This window comes from Lissotriton vulgaris, chromosome 11 (genome assembly GCF_964263255.1).
Source record: "Lissotriton vulgaris chromosome 11, aLisVul1.2, whole genome shotgun sequence".
NCBI classification, from domain to species: domain Eukaryota; kingdom Metazoa; phylum Chordata; class Amphibia; order Caudata; family Salamandridae; genus Lissotriton; species Lissotriton vulgaris.
This window is the reverse complement of record NC_141699.1, coordinates 421590718-421606383: the sequence shown is the minus strand read 5'-3', so window position 1 is coordinate 421606383 and position 15666 is coordinate 421590718. Positions and strand designations below refer to the sequence as shown.

Below are 15666 nucleotides of genomic sequence, written 5' to 3'. Positions count from 1 at the left end.
ACATCAACAACTCTAATTTATAACAAACTTGAATTTCACAATAGGGCCTCAAAGTAACTTAGATCACAGTGTGTATGTTATAAAAAGGTCCCCAACTCCCTTATTTACAATCATGTAAGTTTATCCCTGTTAAAATTTGTAATCAGCAATATACAATGACACCTCTGCTTTATCACGATTCACAACTGTGTGCACATTCCACGGTGCCCCTACAAAAGAATGGATGTGCTTTAAAACATAAATTCCATCTTCTGTTCTGCAGCTTTCCAGTCCTCAAGTGCGGACCTTCCCATTAATCCAATATGCACGCCTCTCTGATCTTTTCTGTACAGCTGTCAACCCATAAAATGGGAACAGGAGGGTGGAACGGTAGTGGGGAAACATTCAAACCTATCCTATTTTGCAAATAAATGTGGTTGTTATCAGTTCTCTGCACACAATTTCACAAGATAAGTAGATATTTTATCTTGTGGTGGGTCAGGGGTCTTGGTCGTGCACTGGGTTATATAAATAGGGAATTACCACCAAGCAACACAAGCATTTCCGCCATCACTCCTCATCTTTATTGTGTCCGAAGGGGCGCCAAGCACCAAATATGATGAAAACCACGGTAAGTATTCCAGTCTCTTATTATTTTTATAAGTATGTTTGGTGAAAGGTCTGGCCTGGACTAGCAGGTTGAAGATGCTGGAAAGGAATAATCTGCTAGATGGGTCTGATGTCAAAGAGCAGCAGGGTTCTCATACAGTTTCTCAACTTCTCAAAATCACCAGAGTGTGTAAGACTTGTTTACCATATGCACATATGTATGCAGAATTAATGGCTTTATTCCTAATGTTTGTAAGTTTCCCATTAAATATGACAAGCACAGGAACTCGAAGCACACCTTGTAAATATTTATATATGTATTGTTTACTAAAGAGCAACAATAATCCTTCAAGAACATTGTTCACAGTAAATTAAACGGTGCATAAGGCAACTACTGGCTGGGTGTACAGGTGGTGCCATACAATTGAAGGTTTGTGGACAGTGAATGAGGTGATAAGGTAGGACAGTATATGTATTAGTAGGGTGCTTACATAGACCAACATGTAGTAAAACCCACTTTAGATTTTGATAGATTCTGCCTTTTGTTCCATCATAGCTTTTTTTTACAATGCACAGCTGCTAGGGTATAAAACATATTCTAAGAGACTGGTTTTGATGACAATGATAGAGCTAGTTAAGGGCTACTTTTTGGAAATGTAAACACACAACCTGGTGAGACTTTCGCATAACCGGACATTGCTTAGAGTTTGTCCCTGCAAGCAAGGGAATCTCTGTTTTATCAAAAGTGGGACCCTCAAGGACAATGTGAAACATTACCTGCAACCCTCAGCTGAAAACCTTTACTATCTTCGGTATCCTCTTGTCGGACAGGTGGACATATTGGGGGATCCGGAGTAGGATATTAAGACCCATTACAAGAAGGGACCTTTGCAAGCCTAGTATGGCAGCGCAATGTGTGTCACGAGCCACATTTTTGCACATGATTTACAGATATTGCTGTAGCAAGGTCAATAACGTGTAAGACATTTTTGGTAGGGCAGGGAAGACAGTCTTATGCTCCAGATGCGGTTCTAAAAGGTTGTCATAGACAGTTTTGCTGGAAAATATTTCAGTGTAGGGGTGCTGGCGGTGGTGTCTGCTGTCACAAAACAGTTAGATGAATGCGAAGTATAACATCACAAAATTAAATTCAACACAACCTGCGGGTGTCGATCAATGAAGTGGTATTGTATTGCAGCATACCTACTTTGATAAATAACTTGATTCTTTGCATAGTGCTTCGGGCTCCAGTTTTTGCCAGGAGACCTACCTTCCCTGTCACAGAGTTCACTCACTGTTGAGTCTTCAAATGCATCATTTTTAAGCAGTGCTTAATTTGTAAAAGAAAGAACGCCGGTGCCGATGCTCTGCTCACAAGGCGGGGCCGGTGCACTTATAGTCAGTGCGCCTAGTACCACAGCTGAGAGTCTTAAATCCACCTCATGCATCTTTAATCCAGTACCGGACACTCCCGGCTTGCTTATTTCACTCTTGCAGGGGCCTGTTCTCTCCCTTTGTGGCGTTGAAGCCGTATTTTTCTTCCTGTCTTTTCGATCTGTGTGCATTTCACCTGATTCGGAAAAATAAGTGACTGCCCCCACCTACAACCACCGTTTTTAACTGGAAAATGTACAATAGTATATCAGCGTAGTTTAAGTCATGCATGCATTACACAAAAAAGTAAAATCAATCCACTTTTTATTGTCTCGACGGGAAATCTTTGCTTCCTTTAAGTTTTAAGAAGCCCACCCTACCTTATATTTGAAAATGTGTAAATATTAGAAAACACCTAGGGAATGTTTTTTTTTAAGCGTATTGCCACCTCCCTGCAATAGTGCCACTTAAGTTCAAGGGGACGTTATTTTTAATGAAGACACACATAAAGTGATCTGCATGATAATAAAATAAGGAGTGGTTGGTCATGAGTTGTCATTTTGCTATGTTAAATTATATTTGACATTTGACTACGCTTAAAAACACAGACAACATAGCAAAAAAGTAACTATTTAAAAGTCTTTTTAATGCTTATTCTTCTTCGGAATGTTATCCTGGTCATGTGGGGGTGCTGCAGCACCTGCCGCACCCATATTCTCAGAGCCACTAACCATGGACGGGCCCCACAGATATGTTTACCAAGGCAGGGCACTTGAAACACCTGCAGGTCAAGAAGCTTTTCACCACGCACCACAAGTCAAGACGATATCTTTGAACGGCTCCTTGGTCCTGGCCCGCAGGAAGTAACGTCATAGCACTGTACGTGCGATGCCAGTACGAAAGGGGGAGTAACATATTCCAGTGCTCTGTGTCACACACACATTTATTATCTTCCTTTTTTCGCAGGTCCTGGTCGGGGTGCTTCTGGGAGTCTTCTTGGCACCAGCGCTTGCTGATGATGTAAGGGGCAGCAGATGAAAAGTACACTTGGCTCGAACCTCTGTCCTGGATATCCGGATTCATCCGGCCTCTCAAACCTCTCTTTCTGTGTTTATGAATGTTATACAGCGAGATATGTCTCATGTGGAACACTTACTTCATCTTTCCTCCTCAATTTCTTTCCATCCACCGCTCTATTTCTGTATCGTCACCCCTCTCGTTCTCACTATCTTTCTGCTCAGTTCAACTAATGTAATTTATTTTAATTGTATTGAATGTATAAATGCATCAGCAGTAAGAATTCTGGGGCAGATTTATGATAACTGGCGCATCCCCAGGGATGCGCCAGTTATTTTGCGCCGCTGCTCCGCCACCCATGGTGCACCGCATTTACAATGCGGCGCACCATGGGGCAAAAACGGCACAGATGCGTGACGCATCTGTGCCGTAAAGGTGGCGCATTGCTGGAGTTGCGTCGCAAGCGCGACACAGCTCAAGCAAGGCTCGGGGTGCCCCATCTTTACAATGCTGCATCAAGACCTACGCCTGCTTCAAGCAGGCGCAGGGTTTTGACGCAGCATTGGCCTGAAAGTGACTGAGTGAAATCTTATAGATTTCACTCAGCCACTTTTGCGAGGCGCACCTGCCCCGGAACGCCCACCCTGCGCCGGAACGCCCACAAGTGGCGCAGGGCTTTACAACATGACGCATCTGCCTAGATGCGTCACGTTGTAAATTGGTCGTAGGGATGCGCCACGTTTACGCTGCAGTTGCGTGACGCAAACGTGGCGCATTCCAACACATAAATCTGCCCCACAATGTTTAGAAGTACTACCAAAGCTTAACAAGCATTGTTCTCTTTGTTTCCCTCTCCTCTGCATTGCATTTCATCCGACTCATCCCCTCTAAATCTAAATGCATTCATTTGACTCATTCACCAAAATCTGCCATTCATCCATCCGCCCTACTTGACTTTTCCTCCGTTTGTCCATCCATCCTTCCACCCATCCATCCTTCCGTCCAAACATCCGGGCATCTGCCCGTCCATCTGTCTGCTGCCTTGGAGATGGTACTTTTTTCACTTACTAAAAACCATTAGCATTACGAGGAGCAGTGATATAACCAAGATGGACTTCGACTTCGACCTCATCTGGCTCAAGAGTGAACAGGGGTTGAGTCACACTAGGCAATAGGGTCATCTTGAGATCTAGACATGATAGACTGGACTTATGGCATAAAGTTTTACAAGGATTTACACTGGACACTCAGCCTTGAAAGCCTAGTAAGTTAAAACGCGACACGACAAATTATCGAGCCATCTATATGTGAGTAGAATGGTCCAAGACGCAAAGATTTTTAACTGCGTTTTATTATAGCAAGTGGTTCGAGGATATCACCGTAACCTGAATGCCAAAGGACTTCGAAACGGTGGTGCATATTTACAAGGCCCTATCACCACAGGAATGTCACTTTTTATGCGTGCATGTGGTGATAAACCCTTTGCTTTATTTACAAGCTGGCATCCTTATTTCCAAGGTGGCGTTAAGCCAATTAACATGGCCTAACACCGCCTTGTAAATAAGGCCCCCTTTCATGCTACGCTTAGCATGAAAGGGGCGTACAATGGGTGTTGCAGTGGGTGTCACGCCGCAACACCCAATGGTATTGACGCTGCCCCTAATTTGCAAGGCTGGCATAAATAAGAGGCAGTGTTAAAATTAAGACTAGGGAAAACCTGGTCTTAACATGGCAAAAAGTGGAGAAATGCGTAATTTCTCCTCGCTTTTGCTGTTTCTATGTGTGCTTCATTGAGCAACATACATAGAAACAGCAAATTGCCATGAATGATTGTTCATGTGCTGGAATGTGTCCCTTTCTGCACATAAACAATCATTACAAATTGACGATTTGCAACTTCTATGTGTGCTGCACAATGCAGCACAAATAGAAGTTACATTTCACCATTCATGATTGTTTATGTGCAGGAAGGGACACCTTCCTGCACATAAACAATCATTCCCCCAACACCCTTTCTTTATGGGGAAAGGGAGCCTGCAATGGCGCTAGGCAGCTAGATTTAGCGCCAGTGCTAGGGTAATACAGGGGTACGGCGCGTTCTTGTGAATACGGTGTATCCCTGCCTTTTCAGAATGGAGGAGCCTGCCATTAGCAATGTTTGCTTAATGCCAAGCTTCACCATTCCCTTGTGAACATGCCCCTTAGTATTTCTGTGATGCTTAGACAAACCTTTGGAGAAAAAAAAATCGAGTGGACAAAATATTGTGTCAAGAATATCAAGGACAAAAATATCTTGAAGGTAAGATTCCATAGCTAAGCAAAGTTTTAGTATATAACTCCAAATATATGTACCTTGCGATACATACATCTTCAAGGCACGTAAATGTGGAGTTAAGAATATCAACTCTATACTTACCTATTTGCACTTACCTTCTCGATATTTTGGTCCCAATATTTTTGACAGGATAGTCTTTCCACAAAATATTTCTGATAATCAATCTGTGATCCATTTTTGCAGTGTTTTATGGTTAAGTATTATCTATTGATGTACAGTTATACACATTCCTCTGAAAAATGAAGCAAACACAATTTGTTCATTCGACCTAGCACACCACTGAACTATAGCTTTGACTCTTTGATTATTACCAGTTTAGTCATTCCAATCAAAGGCTAAGCATTCTGTGGCAAATATCAATGCTTAACCCTTTGCATGCTGATGACGGAACCGCTCCGTCATCAGCTGCGGGTGCGCTGTGCTGATGACGGAGCGGTTCCGTCATGGCCCAGCCGCCGCACCTGCGCGGCGCTGATTTCGCGCCTGCGCGGGCGTTCTAAAGAGCGGGGCGGGTTATGACGGAACCGCTCCGTCACCAGCAGAGCTCAACCGCGGCTGGTGACGGAGCGGTTCTGTCACCAGCATGCGGCCGCCGCGCGGCCGCCCGCCCCTTTAGCGCTGCAGCGGAATAGCCGCCGCAGCGAAGGGGTTAAAACACTTAAGTGCAGGAGCAGAACAAATGATGCCCTGATGAAGGAGATAAAGATGAGGTTAGCACTGAATCCTCCATTGAAAATCTTTGTTTTTACGCAGTAAAGTGATAGTGGGAAAAGTCTGCAATAACTTTCGACTGCGCCAAACTTGAAATAGATCAGCTTTTCCCCATCATCAGGTGATTCACAGTAGCTTCTTGTGTCTTCCCCCTGAAGTCAATCCAGGTTATAAACCGAGGGAATGATGGAGGCAATGTCTACCAGACGGTGAACATCAATCAGCAGGTCAACGTGGCAGTTTTTAACATCTACTCTGGACGCAGCACAAGCAACGTTGTCCTGGACTACAACCAGGTAAGTGTAGAGCCCGCATACCCTTCTCACCCTGGAGACATACTATTAATTTGTCATTCCTGTAAGCCACTATGCAGGCTGCTTGGTGACGCTTAGGCCGCTCCTACTGCCACAGTGCAGAGTTACAGCTCTTGTAGTCACAACATCATTGTTTGACCGTATTCCAAATTTCTGTAAACATTGCGGCATGATCAATTGCATCGAACAGTGGTAATTATATGGTAAAATGGTGAGGCGTGGCAGTGTGTTGGATGGTGGAGCTGCCAGAACTGCTCGAAACATGATAGGGAGTGAGTATTCAACGCTGTTGCCTTGCTCTCTTACAGAACATCATTGCTTACCACATGCCCTACAAAGGTATCTGCATAGTTGCCCATATGCACCTCAGCTCCTTCCCAGGACTTGGTCGATTTGAAGAATTTATTCACAGCAGAAGAGTAAGTTGAGCCTGTTTCTTGAATCTGACAGGAGGGACAGGGCTTATCTCTAGGCTTTGAAAGGTTTAGTTGTTTCTAGACAGACTTGTTCTCTGGTGATTAGTATATGGTGTCCCTACTCAACAGTTCCTATTTGTTGTCCATATATTATCTAGGTTTGATAAAATCTTGTCAACTGCTAATTTCTTGTATATCATTATTTTGTACGCAATCAATAATATCCCATCTGCCACCAACATCTTATCTTCCCTCACAACATCATCTCCCATCATTATACCTTTGTCTGCCATCAATATGTTAACCCTCATGTTTATACGACACATACAAAATATTGTATTTGCTGCCAATAGTATCATATTTGCTTTTACTATTAATTCCTTATCTGCTGTCAATCACATCTCATCTGCCACCAGTTTCACATTGACACATTTTTTTCCCTACTACCCAACAGGACCTGAAGAAGGACCTAAAAGCTCTGAGAAAACACTATCAGATCACCAACAACCAAGTCAACAACCTGGCGCAGTTTGGTGGTGCCATCCAGGGCCTCTGCTGGGGCATCCCCACCTACTGGGCTGTTGAGTACCAGCGTAAGTAGAAAGTAGATGGCGAGAAAAAAGTACCACTTGCAAACATAGCTTTGCAGATGTAAATTGCATTCATATAGCGCTTACTACCCCACACAATGCTTTGAAGCACTTATCGGCAAGTCACACGCTACTCTGGAACCCAAGATTAGAGGTAAATTGTGGATTAGTATTGTGTGCCATTATAGATCAGTCATGGTAAGTCTGTTCAAAACTTGAACCTGAATAGAGGTGTGGGTGTTGTGATGATTCAGGAGGTAGTAGATTGGGGCTAGAGTGGCATATCCAAGAGGAGGTGATGCACTGGGGGTTGGTACTGGGAGCTCTTTTAGCACTCCGACTGAGCTGGAAGGCTAGCAGGAAGCAACAACAGACATTCGGGATACTAATCATTTTGACCATAGAGTGCCTACTACAAAGTGCTTAGGGGCAGATATACAAGCCCCTTGAGTCACTTTTGCGCCACCGTTGAATCACTTTTGTGACGCAGCGGCAGCATAAAAGTTGCGGCTCATTTACAACGTGACGCATCTAGGGAGATGCGTCACGTTGTAAAGCCCTGCGTCACATTATACCTGCGCCAGGTATAATGCATGCAGTGTAGGCGTTCCCATGCAAAAAGCCACGTGGAACTGGCACAGTAAAATGTACAAGATTTCACTGTGTCACTCTACGCCTTCACTGCGTCAAAATCCCTGCGCCTGCTCAGACCAGGTGTAAGGATTGATGCAGGGCATGTTACAGGGGACCTACCTATGTTTTCTGGCGCATTGCTGGAGTTGCGTCACTTTTGTGACAAACTCCAACAATGCGTCACTTTTCCTCCAGTAGATGCGTCATAATTTCTGACACATCTGTAATTCCTTTGACCATAGTGCACTGTATCGTAAATACTGCACATCCATGATGTCGCAAGGACATTTGGAGGTGAGGCAAGGAAACTGACGCATGTATGCAGATGCATCAGTTCCTTGTAAATCTGCCCCATAGTGTGTTGGCTCTTCAATAGTATTAAAAACAGATGTTATTAGCCAACTGGATACCACTGGTTATTCACCTGAAAAGAGCGAAGAGCTGAGTTGGTCCTTCCAAGACTGACATGTGCAAACTCATTTTAGAAATATATATCTACAGCAGGCTGTCAAACCGCTGGGATACCATACTAACCATAAAGGCACGAGCTAAGCAGGCTGCAAGACCACAGAGCATTGAGGCAGCATTCTTTGGCACTATAACGGGTTTGCAGGATAAGGAAATAAATCAAATATAACAAAAATATCAGCTCTATGAAAAATGCTTACGAAGGTGCTTTGTGGGACTTTAAAGCAAACCAAGGCTAGTTTTGCTTGAAGCTCTTTGAAGTCCCTTCATGGAGCATCAGAAAAAATTAATTAGGACAACTTGTTTATTTTTCTTTTGGAAGATCAGAGTGTCTTTTAATGTGGGCATCGCGCCAGAACCGTCAAGCCTATTCTGGGCAGCTACACGGCTTCTATTTTTAGTTTTGTTCAGACACAGACAGGTAACTCAGCGAGTTAAAACACCCACTGCAGAGATGTGCTTTCAACTATCAGCTCACGGGTTTCAATTCCTTTGAAACACAGTTCAGCCTTTGTCCCCCCGAGGACAATAAATTAAGTATCGTAGCCTTGGTGGAGATAGATGTTTTTTCTTAATTTTACACACAAATACAAGTGGAAACAATGTGCTTATTTGTCCCTATTTTTAAAAACGGAAAATATACACAGTAGCTCTTCTTCTGAGGGACTCTTCAGCCTTTCACTCATTACGTTTGGGTCAATATCTGTGCAGATTGACAAGGAAGGTTGAAAAAAGATGTTGTTGCAATAAATAAATATAGGTATATAAATAGCAAGGGCGGCTCTTCGGCTATGGTGGAGGAGCGTCACCCCACTGCTCTCAGAGCAGGAAAAAAATAATTGAAAATAACCTTGTTATTATAATTTTATTTTTCACTACGAGGCTGGGTTAGGGTGGGCCAGGACTGAGGTCACAGCGGGAGGACTGTGCATGACGGTTTTGCTCCTGTCTTGGGCCGGCCAAACTGTCATGCGCACTTTGCATCTTACCCACCATGCTGTAATGCACAGCCTGGTGAGGAACATTCACAGGCTCCCTGTCCCCGTCTGAGCACTGAACCACAGCGCTTAGACCATTCACAGCGCTGCATTGCAGTGTTGTGATTGGCTTAGGGAAGCCTGTGTGCTTCCTGGACCGAAGCTGGGGAGAAGGCAGCCGTGGGAAGGGACCATAGCAGAGGATAGATAGCCGCCATGAAAAGGTACATGTTTCAAAAAAATATATATTTTAGTCACCCCACACCCTGCCCCCCGCTCCGCCACCCCATTCCCTGCCAGCCGCCACTGATAATTAGTTGAATATGTGAACACCATTATTTCCTCTACAATTTGACTTGATTTAGCTTTTATACAGTGCTCCGTTCCCCATGTGGGTGAATACATCGGTTTTCAGTTGTTTCCTAAACTACAAAAGAGAGACAGTGTGGCGTGAAGCTTGGTAGATAATGTATTCCAGGCGGTCACTGTTAGGTGGCCAAAGTTTGGCCACCTAACCTGGCTCCCCTGATACGCAGAATGGTGAGTCGGTGTGCAGACATGGAATTTAGTCTGCGAGAAGGGTTATATCTCTAAACAATGTCTTGTAGTAGGGCCACAAGAGTGTACAGACCGACGACAAGAGCACAGACCTTTAAACACGCGTCTTTTCTCAAAATAAAACCATGGAAGGTGTTGCAGGTGACAGGATGTTGGTAGTACTTCCGGGTCTCCTGACGGAGTAGGGCTGATGCACTTTGAATCAGTTGCATGCGGTGAATCTGCATTTTTGGGACACAAAGGAAGACAGAATTACAATAATCCAGTATAGCCACAATGGTGGATTGGACAGTGATTCCCCTGTGCTCAAACAGTCTCATAGGAAGAACTTTTCCCGGAACTTTCAACGTAACAATTAATTAGCAGTAGCTTTAGAAATATTTTCATGAAAATTCAAGCTGTTATCAAAGATGATTCCAAGTGTTTTAGCAGATACAGAAGTGAGGTAGAAGGGCGAGCTCGCTAGGACGCCAAATAGAGTCCCAGAGGCAGCGGAAAGCCTTTAAATCAAATCTTAAGATCAAAAATTGTTTAAACCCTGGGTACTCACAAACATTTCCCAAGGGACCAAAAACCGTTGTCTGTCATGTGACTGAGGGTCACATTGAATCCAGCAGGGTGATGGTCAGGAGCAGGGGCGGTGCTGGTAAGGTGGGTGTAGGGGAAGCAAAGCATATGCATCTAGTGGCTGAATTGCACAATGTGAAACCAGAAAACCTGGGATTAATCCCGGCTTCCCCACGTCACCAAATTGTGTGATCCTAGGCAATTGTTTTATTTACCTTTTCCTTCATTTTCCTCAGTACCACAAATAAAAGGACATCAAAATACATGCCTTCAGTGCATTGTACAAAACCTCCTCCTGTGTTTCATTTAATAAACTATAATGTTGTCCATGAATAATAGGAAACCAGCCCAAAGAGTGCATTTAATAACCGACTTGCATCTTGTTCACTACTGACATTGTTGTCCAGGAGGGGGAGGATTTGGAGGGGTGAGATTTGAATGTTGGAAATTCATGCTTGAAAACTATTGCTTCAAATAACATACTGCTCAGTGCACTGATATACTGTGACATACTAAGGTGAAATGGTTCTGAAATATACTTTTTGAATTTTGAAGGGACCCTGTCATACTTCTATACTTTTGCTGTAAAGTAAAGGTGTTTCTCAAGTTAAGTGGTGCAGGATACACTAGTTACTTCATTTTTGTAACTTCAAATAGCCTTTAAATAAAGCCTTGCCTATTTATTTAACTTCTTTCTCAATGTTAGTGCTGAGTTAAGAAAACAGGAGCCCAGTGCTGATGTTGACCTAGGGGCCAGTAAAGATCAGGAGGGCCGAATGTGGACTCTGGGCCATACTTTGAGTTTCAGTGGTATAAACCTTGCTTGTGCAGGATCACTTACCAGCATAAGAACAAGCTAGGCACCACCACCATAAAAGGAGTTGGAGAAACCAAAAGATTGGATCAAGGACACTAATGGGGTAACATAAAGATCAAAAAGAGTGGGGTGCAGTGGCATGGAGGACACCTCATTTGATGCCTTTGAATTTGAATTGAAAAGAAGCGAGCAAGACTTCCTGGGAGTGGTCTGCCAAAGTAGACGCTAGCTAGTTGGGAGAACGGTCTCTTATCCCAGCCCTGGGTAGACCGATAGCCAGTGTGGAGTTGGATATCATGTTGAAAGCGGTCAATAAATAAAGGATGATTAAGAGCTTCCAGCATCCAGGAACATTCTGATTTAATTCGGAAACATAATTACGTCTGAGTCAGTGCTAAAACTGGATCCATTCTGAAATCAGACTTATGCGGGTCAAAGGGGCTATTGCTTTCGAAGAAGGCAGAGAGTTGAGAGGTAACAAGGGATTCAAGATTTTTTGTAGGACCGGGTAGTAGAGCGATGGGTCTGTAATGGGATACATTCTGAAATCATCTGAAGTTTTTTGTTTTTTTATTGGACTGCCTAAGACTTCTTTCGACTGCCACAATGGCAGATTACTGATGTTTTCTATTGAGCATAATATAGCATATACGGCTCGTGATAATGGTGAAACTAGGCATACATCCAAGTGTGAGTGTAAATTTACCACTTAAGTAAATGTTGACATGTACACATTGCAGCCTATTTTTTCACAGACCACAAAATAAATATTTATAGGTGTTATTAACATCAAAGGAAAGCAAATGTGACACATGTATATCAAATAGGAAAAACATAAATCGGATACATCCAGAAGCCCTGGTTATTATCATTCTCAACCAGGCATTTTGCATCTGTGAATGTCATACTATTCTGCCAAAGATCCTATGTACTGCACAATGCAGATAGGCAGTGTACTTTGATGCATTGCGATTTTCCAATAGTACCCACGAATCTCATGACAAACACTGGGATCCACTGGGATTTGATGCTTTTAGGGATGTAGTTCTATTTATGTCCCCCTGAATTACCATCAGGGTGCCACACTGGGTTTTAGTTTCGGGAATACTTTCTACAGAGGCTGTTATTTTCTGGGGACAGAGTATAAAATAGTACTCCTCATTGAGGCAATCTAATCTTGCTCTTAAATGGTATTAACATTGGTAAAGCCAGTAGGTCAGACTTTAATGTGCCAACACATGTAAACACAGACATTCACAAATGCTTTTTGCATGTGTTGCTTGTACAATGCATTCGATCACTTTAAAGCGTGCCCTACTGGTTTTCCCAATGCTGGGAAAAAATAAGTGACAAATACATACATAAAGGAGATAAACAAACGAATGTGATAAATAGTGTCATGATTCAGCGTATTGTTCAGATGTAAAATAGTCCTTCATGCGTTCCAAAAGAAGCACTTCCTGGAAGGCGGAATAATATACTAAATAGCCAGTAGCATTATTGGAGAAAGTCAGACTCCTCTGGGTGGAGTCCATTCAATATATATTTACAAACATGTAGGGCAGGTATAGCAGATGCAATGAACGGCAATATTTGCAGCATTTCGAGGAGATTTGATTAGTGAAGGGGGTTGTTAAAACCTAATAAACAAATAACATCTGCTGGGGAGTACAGGTCTGAAAGAAGGCAGACTGGAAGGACCCTGAGCTTAATACACAGATTGCCCCCGTGTCAGGCAATAGTTATTGCCATTTACCCCAGTCGCTAGATGCAAAACCAAAATTGGCACTGACTGACGAATTTGCACTGAATTTGCAAAAAGTCATTATTCCATTGATCAGTCTGTAAGAAGTGTGCAAGGGTTGGTGCAAACAATGGTGATTATCTACACCAACTCTTTTGCAGTTTATGACATTAAAAATGGTGGGGGTTCTAATGATACCAAATTTTCTACGAACTTCTATCGTATGATGTTTTTTTTTTTTAGCTCTAGCTGACCTTGTTCTTTAAATTACAGCTCCCCAACCACTGGAGATCGGCGCGGGTGGATGTGCTGGAGCCAGGTTCCTCTTCCTGGAGATCGGGTTGTGCGGAGGGATACACTTATTCTAAATGTGTGAGGCGTTGGGATTCCAATCCTGGCAGTCTTCCGGTCACGCACCACAACACAAGATGTCTGCACTATTGACATTGAAGACTGAAGATGGAAAATCTTGGGGGGGGGGTCATGTTAAGTATGCACAATCCATACTCAATTAACATTTAGAGGAAGGGGGCACTTGTCCCAATGATATTTAATGCACCTGCAATTTTTTACTATTCGTCCAATGTTTACATGCACAATAAATGCCTCGTGCTTTGCCCGTCTAATAGTCTGTTGACTTTTGTGCGACCATGATCTGCAGTATATAGTCATCATGAACGTTTTTGCTTTCCTTCATTATAGTTACTATCTACCGACAGTACGGCCTAGTTCTAAAAATATGTTAGTTGATAGTACATGGAATTACCCTTCACTCTAGCTGAACCTTATCGTACCTGCTTGAGTTCGTGCCAGTGCAATGTGTCACCACCATGGCACTATACCAGTAGCTGCAGTGCTTTAAATGGGTCGGTACTGTTCATTACTGAGTACCAGCACTTTTTTATTTTGAGAGGGAAAGTACCTGCACTTCTCAGGAGAGACATAATACTTTTATTTGGAGAGTGTCATCACTGCTCAGAAACAAACAGGTACTCAGATATAGAGCACCAGCACTTATTTTCTGCCATTTCAGCACTGGGTAGGTGTAATGGGAATTGTAGTACCAGGTTACGCAGGAATTAATGAATGAGGTAACACTTGTAGAGCGCCTGGTTACCCGAGGGCATCCCAGCACTGAAAGATATGCAAATACCTTATTCAGACATATTAGGGGACGAGGAAGGATTTTAGCTTTTTAAGGAAGTTCATGTGGTTTAATTGAGAACGAATGGGGAGGGGAATGTGATTCCAAGTTTTGGCAACGTTATAAGAAAACAGGCGACCTCCACTTCTCATTCGTTTAATTTTTGTAACTATAAGCAACATTAAAAATGTTACTAAGGTGTAAGAGTGCAGAGCAGAGTACCAGGGATTCTTTTTTTTACTACATGTAGGGGTGGGAGCTACTCAGAATGTGCATGCCAATGCTCCCAACCCCCCTCCCCCCCCCCATAGTCCTTGATCTGCCCATTGGGGGACAGAAAGCCCACTGGCCACAGGGATTTAGTTGTTTTGTATACTTAGGGATGGGGGCTGCCAAGAATGGGCTTGCTAATGCCCCTAGCCTCAATAAAGGACTTCTGCCACTCCCAAAAGGTAGATCGAGTCAACTGCCCACTAGGCACCATGGATATGTTTATGGGCATGCTAGTGAGAAGCCCCATAGGCAAGGGTTGCTCTCCTTTTTTTATGTACACATTTTGACAGTTTCATTTATATATTTTGTCTCAGCTGCACCCCGGGGGGGAGGGGGCAGAAAAACACTAGAAACCAGGGTTGGTCGAGCAGCAATCTGCCAGGACTGGTTGCTGTTCCCACTCCGGCCCTGCTTGGCTGGCGGTGTGTCAGTCAAAGTCAGTCAGTCAGTCAGTCAAAATATCTTTATTCGGCTCTTTAAAAGCCATACAAAGAAGCAACCAATAAAATACATTACATACAAAATTTACCAAAAAATGCACATGATACAAAAGTCAGATACTGTTTTAAGAATTATTAAAAAGACAATTTAAGAGAAAAAATGTAATTAACATTAAAAATTATTCTTGGCTAGGGGCTTTCGCCCTGGAGGCAGCTGTCAGGAATTTGGCAACGCAATAGGTAATATGAGGGTTAGGTAGTAGTTGTAAGTAGAGCAAAGCCGGTCTCACCTGTGTGAAGCCGGCCTCCTTAAGAATTGGTAACAGGAATTTTTTCCTAGGCTCTAAATACAGACTACAAAACATAACAAAATGCATTGTGTCCTGTGGTGAAAACTGGTCACAACTACAGGGCGGGGCTAAATCTAATTTCTGCCAACTGGTAAAAGAACCTAAATAGTAGTGCAGCAGGTTAAATCTGAATTTAGTTAAAAGAAACCTATGGAAAGGATGTGTAACATAACTAAGGTAAGGTGCAAGTGAAGGTGAAGTAAGCAGCAGGCAATGATCCCTCACTGCCGGCTTTGCTAGTTCGCGCTCTTCACGGTGCATTTCTTTCCTTCCCATAAAAGACTTTCTAACTAGATCAATGTCTTGGATCCTGATGGACTCCGGGGAGGAAAAGAGCTCCGGGCGGCCTA

General features: G+C 43.2%; 1 protein-coding gene across 1 annotated transcript; it reads left to right on the top strand.

Annotated features, from left to right (window-relative positions):
• The first annotated feature begins 539 nt into the window (after nt 1-539).
• LOC147679923 (gastrokine-1-like) lies at nt 540-13735 on the top strand. Its single transcript, XM_086944765.1, has 6 exons — nt 540-610; nt 2929-2982; nt 6184-6321; nt 6648-6758; nt 7210-7348; nt 13383-13735. The coding sequence occupies exons 1-6, from the start codon at nt 596-598 to the stop codon at nt 13475-13477; spliced, it is 552 nt and encodes a 183-aa protein (XP_086800891.1). The 5' UTR covers nt 540-595; the 3' UTR covers nt 13478-13735.
• Nucleotides 13736-15666: the final 1931 nt, after the last annotated feature.

Excerpts from the sequence above, each read along its gene's own strand:
- LOC147679923 (XM_086944765.1), top strand. Across the intron at positions 6,322-6,647 it reads TTGTCCTGGACTACAACCAG|AACATCATTGCTTACCACAT; the intron begins GTAAGTGTAGAG and ends GCTCTCTTACAG. Across the intron at positions 6,759-7,209 it reads AATTTATTCACAGCAGAAGA|GACCTGAAGAAGGACCTAAA; the intron begins GTAAGTTGAGCC and ends ACTACCCAACAG.